Source organism: Meleagris gallopavo, chromosome 6, assembly GCF_000146605.3.
Source record: "Meleagris gallopavo isolate NT-WF06-2002-E0010 breed Aviagen turkey brand Nicholas breeding stock chromosome 6, Turkey_5.1, whole genome shotgun sequence".
Taxonomy (NCBI): Eukaryota; Metazoa; Chordata; class Aves; order Galliformes; family Phasianidae; genus Meleagris; species Meleagris gallopavo.
In genome coordinates, this window is record NC_015016.2 from 11,471,386 (window position 1) to 11,485,463 (window position 14,078).

Below are 14,078 nucleotides of genomic sequence, written 5' to 3' on the forward strand. Positions count from 1 at the left end.
TGTAAAACTCACTTTCAGTTTATGATGCTTTATTAGTTTAGTTTGGATCAGTAATGACTTCAGAAAATTCACAACCCAAAAGGCTGTAGACAGATTTCATATAAATGTGCTTTATTGCAGAGAAGTTACATTATTTACATGCTGCAACACATTACAACATAAATCTATCAAGTATTTCATGGTGGATGCTGTTGTTAGCCAGATAACATTGTTATAAGAATCACATTATAAAGTGAAGAGACTTATAGCTTTATGTACTCTACAACTCGGAGTAGCTAAAATGTTGAAAGTCAAAAGGCAGTGTTTTCTCAGGCCTGCCTGTTGTCATATGCATGCAAAAGCCTAAGGAGAGCAAATATAAAAGTATTGTCTGGTTTCAGGCCTATGATGCCACCAAAGCTGATAGGTGTGTACTGATTTTTATTTTGAAGCGTATAATCTTGCATAAATTATACAAGTCTAATAAGGTTGGTATAAATTTATTTATAAACCATGGCTTAGAAATAAAGGAGAAATGCAGCTTGCACATGCATTTAAAAGGACAACCTAGCAAATGTTTGTGACCTTAGTGTTTATTATCTTTTCTCTTAACAGATCTGCTAGAAAACATCTTAATTCTAGAGTCACACTTCTCTTGGCTGAGTAATGACGATGAAACTCCAGAAAAAGACGACTAAGCAATCTAGCCAATATATGCTGGTGGAGAAAAATCTATGAAATACAGAACATTATTTATGTCTAACTTAGTATGTCTTCATTAAGCAATGTTTCTAGCAGCATCATAGTGAAATATAGTAGTCGAGTGAAGTTTGGCCCCTCTTTCTTAAGTGCAAAGAAATCTAAAGTACCAATTGAATCTGTAGCCCAGATATCAGTTGCTAAAGCTTTGTTGCTTTCTGAAGGAAAGTTCTCCAATTGTAGCAGTCAGGATGTACGACTACAACAAGCCTAAAGAACCGTAACAGCCATTTTTTAAGAAGTGAAGGAAGGGATCAGGATGAAAGAAAACCAAACCAAACCAGAATACACAAGCCAGTGCTTTCCGTGGTCAACCAGCCTTTGTTCTGCTGCGGCCAGAGCAGCTGGGCTGAGTTAATCCAACTAAGGAGTGCACTTTGCTTTTGTATTTCCAGTGAGGTTGTCTTCAAAAAGAAAGGAAAAACAAAATGAACAAGGAATCGTAGACAGAGTGGTGGCTCAGACATAGTCATACATGAAGGGCTCAGTGCTGCAAAGGACAGCGGTGCCACACGGCTGGGGCAGGTGCCCTATGGATGCTGCACCATGCTCCGAGCAGCAGCCTCCTTGAGGTGAAGGAGGGAGGACAGGACAAGTGCAGGCATCAGAACTGACACCTGCTCCTTGTGAACGTTTGTCTCAAAGAGGCAGTGAGGACGTACAAAAGTCTCCTTTCATGACCCTCTTACAGATGCCCACTTCTAATCTCAACGCCTGGCTCCAACAAAGCACTGCCTTCTGTTTGGAAGGACAACTTGCCATAAACTGTCCTCTTTCCCTGCTCACACCAACCACCTCCTGGACATTCTGCATGATCTTCTTCCACTCACGAGTATGGTCACCATGCTCAGCAAGTTTGAAGATGTGCATCTATCTGGGGAGTGTCAGTGTGCACCTGCAGGACTCCCTGAAAGTGTTCCCAGAATGGATTTCTTCCCACGCAGGGAAGTGTACAGGGAACTGTTCCAGCTGATCAAATCCCACTGAAGTTGTTCTGTGAATGCCTGGGATGGGGAAGGGGGAAGTTGGGCATGTAGGTTCTGAACTCAATCCTTTTACAAAATAAGTAGCAAGCTGGATTTGGGCTGCACATGGAACACCACTGGCACTGTGTGGGCAAAACATGTGCTCAGATGGCCAAATCAGGGTCCTGGCAAGAAGACGTGTGTTGAAGGCAGAGACCAGATCTAGGCCATAACTGCACCCTAGAAAAGAGGGTTGGGAGAGTCAGGACTGCCCAGGGAGCATGTCCCCATGGTGGAACAAAGCACCATCCCACCTTGCCAGGCTGGTTGTGGCAGTTTGGCCACCATAACATGGAGCTCACAAGCTCTGAGTCTTGACAGAATTTATGAGCGAGGCCAATGTGTTCAGACAGCACCGAGACCTGAGCTGACTTGTCTCCAGCTGGCTCAGCATCTGCACGTTCCAGAGGCAGTAAGAAGATCTGTCCTATTTGTTAGTGTAGACATGCCCATATTCTGTCTTTTTCAAAGGACAAAAAATGTCCTCTTCATGCCCAGCTCATCTAAGTCCCTCCAATCATCACATTTTATCTTAAGCCACTTTTTCTATGATGCCACAAAAATCAGTTTGTACTACATACATGTATGTGCATGTGTGTATTAGATATGACAAGTTAAATATATATTAAACATATATAAATATCTATTTTATATATATATTTTATATATATATATATATTAAACAACACATTCTATTCAATCATCCTCATTTCATCTTCTAGTGAATCCCATCACTTCTCTCAGATTGCACAAGTTCTTTAGGACTGAGCTGTCTTTATTTTGGAGTACTCTTTGTACAGTCAATTCCATTGAATAGCACTTCACCGGTTCTAAATTTAGATGGGTGAGGGCGGAACCTAATTTTTATTATTAGTGGTACACAGATTCTCTATGATACCTCTTAGGCCCTGATGGTACACCATGAGTGTTTTTGCACCAAGACTCATGGTTGTAAGTGGGCCACCTTTGAATTAAGCCAAATGCAGGATGATGGCTTTAGCCATTACTGAAAATTAGCGCTACATTAAATAGTAACTGTTTCCATAAATATATGTGTAAATTAAAAAAAAAACACACTTGGAGAGTGGGAGAGAGATGCCCATCATTTTCATTCCCACTGTCTCTTGCCGCTGCCAATATAGGGAAGAGTAATATTTCGGACTTCTCTCCTCACCTGTGTATCTCCAAAGGCCAGTTTCTGGAGGTTTGCCAACAGAGATAGACAGTAAACTGTTGTTAGCTAGCTGATAAATTTCCCAGAGTTGTCCAGTTTTAGTAAATCAGGTCATCATTTCTGGAGTATATTCGTTATCATTCTTGCCTGTCTCATGTAGTAGGATATGCTCAGTATGAAATACTGAACAAAATCACCCTCACGGATGTTTAGAGTTGGTATTCTGGTTTGTTAGACTATATTTTCCAATTTGTAACAAACAACAGATAAGTTGTCCTAAGACTTACCAGAATATGCAGCTAAGACGACTGGATTTCCACTATTAGCAAAGTCTATGAGCATTAACAGGGAAGTGCATAACAAGTAACTTGCTGTGTATAAAACCCCTGAATAATACAGTATCAAACTATAAATTTAAATAACAGAGAGTAAAACAAAAAGTTCACTATATAAATCACAGGAAAGAAAAAAAATTCCCAAGCCCCAAAGGAATTTCCCAATGAGAGTTACTGGCTTCCACAGCCAGCGAACAATTACTGTAATTCTATATATAAACAAAAAGTCTATAGCAGGTATTTTAAGTTGCAATAAGAAAAAAGTATCTGCAGATTGCATAAATGTGTTGTTGTGTCACATAATATCAAAGGTATCTGCAAAAATTACACAATCTGGAATGCTTTAATATGAGACACAACAATGTACTTAAACACACAGTAATAAGAAAATGAGAGCAACCATTATATAAAATGTGTTTTTGGGATGCATTGAGTTAGCAGTGCTATTGAGATTAAATACGCAAAGTGAAAAGTCGTCATTTTAAGAGCTGCTCATTGATAATCCTTTCTGCCATCAGGACATTTTCTACACCCTACTTCTGTTGGATCCTTAAAGTCCCAAGGGCAAGTTAAAGCCAGTTGTGACATTCAGAAATAATTCTGTTAAGATTTACAGTGTGCGTTTGTTACCAAGTTTTGGTGTTTTGTTTATTTTTCTTTTAAAGGAGAAGTGATTTCAGAAAGGCAAGTTTCTTTCAATGACACAGTAAAATCCTTGGAGCAGGGACCACATTCTGGGCACTGCTAATCACATTGTTGGCACTCAACAAATAAATAATAACAATAATAATAATTTGTTTTGCTTAATTCCTACTTGTTGTGCTGATTCCTTTAAGTGATGCTCCTTAGGAATTTTCAGATCCTTTTGGCCTAAGTCCCTTTGTCTTTCCTGGTGTCTTTCTTCTCAGTGTTGCTACTTTCCTCAGTCCAAAAGCCTCTTATTTTCGAGGTGTTGCTGTTTTATTTGCACTTATAGCAGAGGTGTTTGATAAAGCTACACTTCTTTCTGCATTTGGTAAATCTGGTGTGTCGAACTCCCAAGGGCAGACTTCAGCTCGAGATGCTAAAGGTTGCTGCGAGTAACCAGTTGGCTTACGGGAGTCAGAAAGCACATTTCCCTCAGATGAGGCAATTTTTTTTTGTTCCACCAATTTATTGACATTTTCTGCTGCTTTCTGGGGCAGCTCCTCGTGCTCCCCCCCACAAACATTTGGTGCATATCTGTTAACGTTCTCGCGCTTCAGCCCAGGGGAGCCCTGAGATTTGGAATTCAACTGTTTTTTATCATTTTCAAAAATGTGCTGCTCTTGCACCTCTCGAGTGCCTGCCTCCAACTTCTGTGGGCTCTGTTGATTCGACTGTTGAGAGCCCTCAGGTGTCTTCTGCTTATGATGAGATTTCCCCTTTGGCTGGGAAGGGTGATTTTTCTCTGCTTCTGAGGAAGCAATAGACACATGTTTTTGAATCTTAGAGTCAGAAGGCACAGGACCAGGAGTTTGGTCATATATCTCCCAAGGACAAACTTCTCCTATGTCGAAAGTGTCCTTGTGCAGAGTCTTACCTGGGCCTGTGTCTAGATTTGCAGGTGTTTGACTAACCTTCTGCTGCTTCATAATGCCAGACTTATGGGTTTTCTTTGTCTCCTCAGACTGAGCAGAGTTCTTCCGGTGAGAATCCTTGTGCTCCCCTTTATCGGTGGCCGAGTGCTTTTTGCTGCCTTCCTTCACTTTCTGCTGAGATCTCTGAGATTTAGAGCTTTCTTCTAGACTTTGTGTTTTACCTGTAAGTCCCAGAGTCTTCTCCTTGGCACTAGCAATAACACTGAGGGATTTCTGTAACACAGATGTTCTTGGATGTAGAGGCTTCTTATCTGCACTTAAGTTATGTGCACTTAGTGATTTGCACACCAAAGGGACCGATTCAGTGGACACTGCTTCAACTTTTTCAGCTTTTTTGGTTAAATTGTTACCAGTTAAGGAATCCAGAATTGAATTCTCAGCAGCTGTAACTTCTGTGCTTTCTGCAGTTATGCTATTAGACTCTCCTGTTTGATCCCTGACATGATCGTAAGTGCTGTGGGACTTCTTTAATGAGAAGACTCTGTTTTTCAAAGTCTCTTCTTTTGGCTTTGCAGAACTTGTGGAATCTTGTGGGGGTTTTTTCAGCGTAGCCGTGTTTTTCACAGCACTGTGCTCCATCAGGTCCTTCTCGTCCCTCGAGCACTGCCTAGTGACTGTCTCTGGGATTTCTGTAATACGCCTCATTATCGAGCGCCCCAAGCCCTTTTTAGAGCACCTTTTTTTCTGGAGATGCGGGTTATTAGCAATCATCTTTTTCCTTTTATAGATTTCAAGCTGGGCATATAGTTTCTTCAACTCATCCTGTAAAGCAAAGTAAATAGAAACAATAGTATGAACAGAACAAAGTCAAACAAGCACCCCTAAAAATCACATTAATCTTATCCCACTTTCTTTACTAATTCTTGAATATACTATTTCTCCATTTTTTTCCACCTTAAGACTAAGTTCAGCCCTAGTGCACAAACCAGTTACCCTGCATGGCTGCACATCAGACAGCATGCACAACCAATACACATTCATACAATACTGTGGTGTAAGTTTTCCTACTGACTCTTGCTGCTATTCTGTGTTCTGGGACTGTAAGTCAGACAAGTTCCAGGCAGAAATGTCCTTTTATCGCGTAAGACAGCAACAGCACAGCTTTCTATTTCCCATGTTTATCAAAATGATATATTATATAGCTGTGTACAAACGACTAATCACAGTGACATCAAATTGAAGCTGTTTGTGCTTCAAAGAACCTATGTAAACTGATTAATGGCTTTTGCTGTGGAAGTTTCTTCCTCCTCAGCCTCCAGTATGACTTTTACTACAACTACTTTTTCCTTACGCTGGTCAATTCTTTCCAAGATATTTCACATGACCAGAATCCAGTCACTGAGAGACTTAACTGACATATTTCATTTGGTATCTCCAAAAAAAAAAATCAAACTGATTCAGAATTTACCAATGTGAAAGAAATGCTTTTGAAAATAGAATCATAGAATCATAGAATCACAGAATCACAAGCTTGGAAAGGACCTACAAGATCATCTAGTCCAAAATAAATGATATTTAGTTATACATACCCGAATATCTTCAGGATCCAAACTATGCTCGCTCCATGCTGAATTGATACTGCTGTTCAGATAGGATCCAGATCGACCCATATCAAGTTCATCTTCATAAGCTTCTGTAGCTATATCATCTCTTGGGTTATTGCTTGAATGTGAAAACTGCAGTAAGCATTCAGAACAAAGATGTTGCCATTAGTGTACAATAAAAGTTTACAGTAGTTTTCATTATACGGTTGATCACAATGGATTTAATACGATTTTCTGAACTCAATACCTATAGGCATCACTGGTGTAACTACTGTCCTGGAGAAAATCTGTATGGAAGAACTTATATGAATGGTGGATTAACCACTAACTAAGGGTTCTGAAATCTGCATTAGAAAAATCCTTTGTACTTGTTCTGCCACTTATTTCTGCCTTTTTACACTGCATTCACTTTAAGCTTATATGACAAATTTATGGGAATACACTTTCAGTATTTCCAACTAGGCTGCTAAAACCATACAACTACATTCCATATTCCATGCAGTCGAATAATCCTGCAGAAAGTGATTCTCCCATTTTGGATCCCAATCCTGAATATGAGTAGACAGAGTGGCAAAAAAAAAAAAAAAAGTTATTAAGCACTGGAAAGAGAGGTTGTGTGAGCTATTTTTTTATTCATATGGATTAATTCATCTGTGACTCTATTGCCCATGTAGTCGTCTGGCCTCAGGACCTTATGAATTGAACATAACATTGTGAATCTTCTCTTCATTCCCTGAATTCTTTGGGGCACTGGAAGGAAAGTCTGTACAGTGTTACACAAATAATGAACTAAAAATGGAAACCCTGATCCTTAGTTATGAGTCAGTTTCAGAAAGGTTAACAAATTTTCTAGGCTAGTCTGGGAAGGCATCTCTGAAGACATGTAATTAAGTTAATGGATAAAAAATAGAAAATAAAACTATTACTAAAGACTAGTAGAGTCATTAAAAAAACAGGGCTTTGCAGTGTTAAGGCCGAATCAGTGCGTCCTCTGGTTATGCATGTTTAATATATCTATTTTTGAGAGTTTGTCAGCAAATCAGGAAAAGATAGAAACATCAACTTGAACTTCCTAGCATTATTCCTTTTATGCAACTTTCACCTTTACCGTTACCTTTGATTCTTGACTTTTTGATTAATGTTACAAGTCATTTCAAGAGCCATTATAAAGCCACTTGTTTTGCTGGAGTACTGCACAAGAAGAAAACTACATTCAAATCCTATAGACTGGTGCAAGAGGCAGGTGGAGCTGACTGGCATTTTATCATTCCATTCTGAAAGCTGTGCAGTGGTGCCCAAAGCTCATTCTGTTCTCTTCCCTGCATCCTGTCATCTGCATCTTCTTGTGTCCTGCACACATTCATCTTGTCACCCTGCTGCTGGCACTGTAGCATGGACAGTTTCTTCGTGGTGTGCAGGACTGGTATGTCCCCATGGGGAGAAGCCTGCTGTGGGGCAGGAGGGCTGGGGGACTTGCTGCCTGTGGGGACCCGTGTGAAGCAGTGCCTGAAGGGTGGGCTCCATGGTACAGAGCTGTGTTGGAGCAGTGCCTGGAGAGCTGAAGCCAGTGGGGAGCCCATGTGGGACCAGTTCAGGAAGGATGGCATCCTGTGGGAGGGACCCCACGTGGGGCAGGGGCAGAGTGACCATGGAAGAGTGGCAAGACCAAGTGTTATAGACTGATCACAGCCCCCTTTCCCTGATCCTCCGCTCTGCTCCAGGGGAGGAAACAGAGGATGGATGGAGGGAAGGTGTATTTAGTTTACTTTCAGTTTCTCATCGCTCTGCTCTAGTAATAAGTTAATCTTTCTATGCCGAGTCTGTTTTACCCATGATGAAAATTGTCTTTATCTCAACCCTCGAGCACTTTTTCATCCTATTTTCTCCCTTTTTTCCTTTGAGGAGGGGAAGTGACAGAGCTGTGTGATGGAGCATATCTACCCATCAGGGTGAAATCATCACACAGTGACAAGTGCTGAGCTTAGGCCCCAGTCACTCCATCTCATAGCCTGTCTAAGCTCCTCATCCCACTTTTATTTAACGGTCCAGTCCTTCTAGGCCCTCACCCAAACTCTTTAATCTCAGGTAACAATGCCAGTGGCCCAGTCAAGCAAATACTTGAAGTAGAGATTGCTAGGCAAGATCTTGTCCTTCCTGCATGAATCAAATCCATTTATTTTTTTAGTTCAAATTGAAAATAAAAGTCCTTTGAATCTATGGAATTTTAAAAATTGGAAGAAATAATCTTTCAAAATGTGTAAGAGTTTCTAAAAGAAAAAAAATCAGATACATTAGGCATTAGACAAATTTTACATCTTCCTTTTCTACCAGCTGCTTGCTAATTTTATACAGAATTGCTTCTGCATGACAAACTTCTCTTCCGGACTTGACAAAAATAAAAAGAATAGAATACCTTAGGGATCAGTAGTAGCCCAACAGTGACTGTCACAGTCAAGTGCGTGTGTGCAAAGAACAGCATCAGCATCCAGTCAGACTGAAGTCTTGAAGCAAGAATGAATCTGAAAAAAGAATTGCATTGCAATTCACTCTCTTTTCTCCAGTGCATTCTATTGAACATTTTGAATGTTCCTTAGGTTTCTTTTCACTGAAAGACCAAGCACAACCGGTTTTGTTTTGCAGTGATTTCATACGGACTAAACATTATACTCACATGCTTTACCTACATACCACAGATTCAAAACAATTCAGGAAAAAAACACAAAAACAACAACACAAGCCAAAACAAAGTATAAAAGTAACAACAGGTCTTAAAGGACATTGCTTATTCCAGTGTTCTCACTCTATGTAGCTGGAGTTTTTTTCAGATAGTGTAAATAGTCTTTGGCATGAACTGAGTTATGGCAGTTTGCATTAAGGATGTGAACTGCTTGTTATGATACTATGTTGTATGATACTTTGCAGTGCACTTTGTAAATAAAGGATGTCCAGAGATTGCAGCTACAGAGTGTGGCTGATAAGCCAACAAAGAGAGAACAGAACTGACTTGCATTTCAGTGGGGAACACAGAAATGGTGTTGATTTCAGGACCACTTATGGTACAAGAGCCCTGCAAACAATAGGAAATGGGGGGCTGAACTTCACAAACGAAGCAGTTCCTTGCTGAGCTTTCTAAAAGAGTGGCAGAGCAAGCACTGCAGTTAGAGCAGCTTGGCTTTTCTGCTTTTCGAGCTCCCAAAGATATAAACGGTAAGCAGTGCAATGGATGAATGGATGTATCACTGGCTTGTAATCTGCAGGTTTATATAAATCATTCACATCAAAATGAGATTTGCAGCTTACCCAAGATCACAGATGCACATTTTGCAGAAGCTTTTGTTAACAGAAATAGTCTGGCATGAAACATTGGCTTATATGCCACAATAATATATTAATCATTACTTCTTTATTACTTTGCAAATATAGTGTTTCATGAATACAATAAAATGTTTTAAATTCTTCTTTCTGACAATACAGCTGTTGCTACTAACTGCTACTACTGGTGCAGGCAGATGACAAGACTCAGGCCAAGGGTTCAGCTATCTGAACACAAGAACTATCAGAGATGACAGGAGAGACTGCTGGGTATAACAAACAGCAGAGCAAAAAGCTATAGATGGTGCCATGATGGCTGGCAGGGCATCATCAGAAAGACAGTCAAACTTCACAGGTAATTAAGGGAGTGCTGTAGGCCCTTGAGTGAGCAGAACTTGCAAGGCCAACAGTCCTGGTGTAACTGTATTGACAATAGTCTATAAAGCTTTGCTTACCTTGGTTATGATATCAGAAATACCAGATTTGAATACAAATGTAGCAAAATTGGGACCAACAGTAGTGAAAAAGTAACAAAAAAGTGGGTTGTTCATGACGGAGAAGACAAGGACAGAAAAGGATTAAGGCAGATGGGTTAAGAACTATCACAGAAAATCAGAAAGAAGAGGCAATAAGATGTGCTAGTGGCATGTAAGCAAGTTGTTACTAACAGAGCTCTGTGCCTGATCATTGTAGAGACAGAGTTTCTATTTAAATGAAATTTTTCCATCAATTTTTTTCTTGATAATACAAGAGAAAGTGCAGAAAAGTAATACTATGCTGATCAGAAGGTAATCAAGAACCCTCTGTTTCACTTCTAAAGAACAAACATAAACAATTCAAGGTTTTCTTTGGTGCTCACATTAATCTTCTGCGAGCTTCAGGAGTTTTCAGACTGGATGGCTGCAACATAACAGTAGGTGTACATCAAGACTCTAGTGCTATCAACTTCATGATTTCAGATATATCATATAAATCATATAAATAATATAAATCATCAAATATAAAAACATTTTACACTGCAGCTCCTTCAGTTACATGTAGAACTTGGCAGAGAAAACAGAAGCAAGAAAAAGTGCATGTAAAGAAAAGTGAACTTGAGACTGGGTTAAGACTTGTGCATATGGATATGTACATCATCTCAGGAGGGACTCTATTTCCAGTGCATTTTGTTCCTTCCTATCTACAAAAAAATGCATGGTGTTTCTTCAGCAAATCAGCATGTGGCAGAAAGGAAAGCAATACTAAATGTACATTTTTTTTAAAAAAAAAAGGAGGAAGAACAAAATCACCAGACCCTAGGCTGAAAGAACAGATAATGGGAAAGATCAAGTCCTTTTGTCTCTCGCCTACCTGCATTACACTTGTTCTAAAAGAAGGCGTAGACAGAAGAAATCTCTTCAGAATTCTTTGCTTGGTTAACATCAGACAGTGTAGGAACATTTCAGAAAAATGAAAAAAGTCTGTAAATCTGCTACTGAAAACAAGCAAACCACTGGCCTGATTAGAAATGCCCAAAGGACCAGGGCTATGTAAGAGAGAGGAGTCTCTTCTTTTCCTCATATTCCTAGTGCTTTTCAAGGAAAATCCTCAGGGTTGGATGATTACTTCCATCTTATTGTTAAAAGAAACTTGCAGCCCACAAAATACTTCTCCTAATGCACTGAGCTGTATCTTCTACCATGAACCAAAGTATGGTTTAAGAACATTGATTACTGGGGGAAAATTTTGACTGAAAGGCTACCATACAAGCTGTAGGTGATTCAAAAGTACCGTATTAGTAGGAAGCAATTCAAAAGTACTGTAACTGACTTTTACACCTACCCTATCAAGAATGAAAAGAAAAACATTCCAACCAAATAAAAATTTTTAAGACAATTTTTCATATGTTTGTGTTAGGGAGTAAACAAAGAGATTTTGATTGTGCATGGATGGCAAGATATGGGGCTACGAGACGATTAAGGAAAGAAAAAGTTGCAAGCCTGAGAAATGTAGTGAACTTCGTAACCATGGCAGGGAAAGAGAGCACCCAGCAGGAGCAGAGATGAAAGATTTCTTTTCTTTCTTTTGCTGGTCTTTACTCAGTGAAAAATGCTGCGACACGGAAGAAAACATAAAGAAGGCACAGAGGAATGTGAGCTCCAGTACAGACCTAGAAACTGAGAAGAGTATTTGAAGATTGTCAGTGGAGTGGTGTAAAAAAATAAATCAGAGTAGATAAGGTCTGTCAGGAGGCAAAGGAAGGTGCAAGAATGTAACAAGTAAGTCATAAGAATCTCCTGGTGCATGAGCTGTCTTGCTATTCCGAATTCCTTATGAGGAGGTGCTCTGAGGGAAAGGCAGATAATTTTCATGCAGCTCTGGCAAAGACCCTTATTTGCTTGTTGCTATTCTGATAATTTACAAATATGAAACACTGAGCTCATTATAAGCTTTCAAAGAAATACATGCCTTATATTACCGTTACAGCTCAACAATTTTTAAGTCAGCACTATGCCTCATGCGCAAACCAGTGCAATTATCTCAACATACAGCTGCACTTTGCCAATCTGTTACACACCAGGACACATTCATATAAAGCAACATTCTTACCTGCTGCTTTTCTAGGGATACAAACCAGTGAGTGGTGTGTAAGTGATACAAGACTGACAATATTTCTTCTACCTCTAGTTTATCGCGCGTACAGAACTTTGAACAAAGAACGCATTAGCTAGCAATATGGAAAAAAACACCAAAACCTAGAACATATATATTACTAACAAGTTGATCATATACATTCTTGAATTCTATGGGAACACTTTTAAGTTTAGTAATTAATTAATATTATATTAATATTAATATAATTATTAATAAATATTTATGAGACTTTTCCTTATGCATCCTACTCCATTTACCCATTTTATGTTGCACCATATGAAACCTGAAAGATAAATAGCTAATTACTAGGTCTACACATCACTTGCCTAATTGTATGGAATATAGCAGAGATAATGAGCTCATTGTGAACTGCAACAGCCATATAACGCGGCTCATGAAATGCTGATGGGACTGTCCGCACTGCATAGCAGAGATAAACGCCCCACAAGAGGAATAAAAATTCAGCTGTGAGAAGAACAAAAAGAAATAATTTGCAATTAGTTTTATAGATGAAAAAGGAAGGAAATTTGAAGTACTACAGTATCTTCTGCATGTGAGTATCTATAATAAAGACAGCATACACATATAAATGTATATATCTACACACATAGGCGTTCAAACTCTTTCAGATACTGTTACTGTACATCTGGTTTTAATTTTTAATACCACTTTTTCTCTGTATCAGGAATCTTAGCACTTGCAGTGTTTTAGCTTTTCAGTATAGAAACTGTTAAGACAATGTCAAATAATTTCTTCCTTGAGACAGTGTCTAATAATTGCTTGCTCATTTTCCAAATTGGTACTACAGAAGCTTGACATTACTTAAAATAACAAATATGATTACTTGTAGCTTTGGTTTTTGTGAGAGAGGCAGGGACTGGTGCTGCTAACAGCTTAAAGTTTTTAAGTCAACATTTTCATTTCAAAGGTTTGTAACTCAGATAAAACAATCTATTTCGGGTTTAAAAATTTCCACTGATCATGACAGTTAATTTTGCTGGTGCCCATAATATCATGAGTCACTTCTGAGGGCCTAACATAATTATAACAAATGACGTGTCTCTCTCTGTTAGAAGAAAAATGAATAAAGGAAGAAAGGGTCAGCATCAGCTTAGACTATGCTGTTAGAGCCAAGTCATCTGCATCCACCAGTCCTCTGGCGGCAGGTTCCTGTAAACGCTCTGCTATCATTTTGCTTTTGATACAACTGAAATCATGTCATAGCCACCTTGAAAAACCTCCCCTTGAAGGACAAAAACACAGGTCTGCCACGTATCAGGAATACAGCTGGCACCTTTGTGCCTTGCCTTGCACTCTGGCTGACGTGTGTGTAAGTGGTTAAGACTGAGCAGTAAGGTGTGGTTCCGTAAGAGACCCCTGCAATTCCTGGACCAGCATCAGAAATTGAGTGTAATCCCATTGTTACTCACACACTGTTTTTGGCTTGTTGAACTTTTGTAACTAATCCACTAATCATTGTGTTTTGTGGAAGGGTTAGGACTAAACTCATCTACGCTCAGCCAGCGGTCTTCTTGCTGCCTATGAGCAACCAGCCAGCTCTGCAGTGCAAGGCATCACATCCTAACATGGCAAGATGCCATGCTTCTCCGTAGAATTGAGAGCACTCTGATGACTACCCTGAATAGCTAGATCTCAGACGTCTGGGTAGGTGAGTTGAACCCTGCCTCAGCCCCTCA

The 14,078-nt window shown here is 39.5% G+C and overlaps 1 protein-coding gene across 1 annotated transcript; it reads right to left on the reverse strand.

Moving 5' to 3' along the window:
* Nucleotides 1-58: 58 nt before the first annotated feature.
* On the reverse strand, nucleotides 59-13,572 carry LOC104911386 (probable G-protein coupled receptor 158). Its single transcript, XM_019616742.2, has 5 exons — nucleotides 13,531-13,572; nucleotides 12,708-12,916; nucleotides 8,849-8,954; nucleotides 6,421-6,567; nucleotides 59-5,653 (listed from the first exon to the last, which is right to left on the reverse strand). Exons 1-5 carry the CDS (start codon nucleotides 13,570-13,572, stop codon nucleotides 4,211-4,213), a joined length of 1,947 nt encoding a protein of 648 aa, XP_019472287.1. The 3' UTR covers nucleotides 59-4,210.
* Between the last annotated feature and the right edge of the window lie 506 nt (nucleotides 13,573-14,078).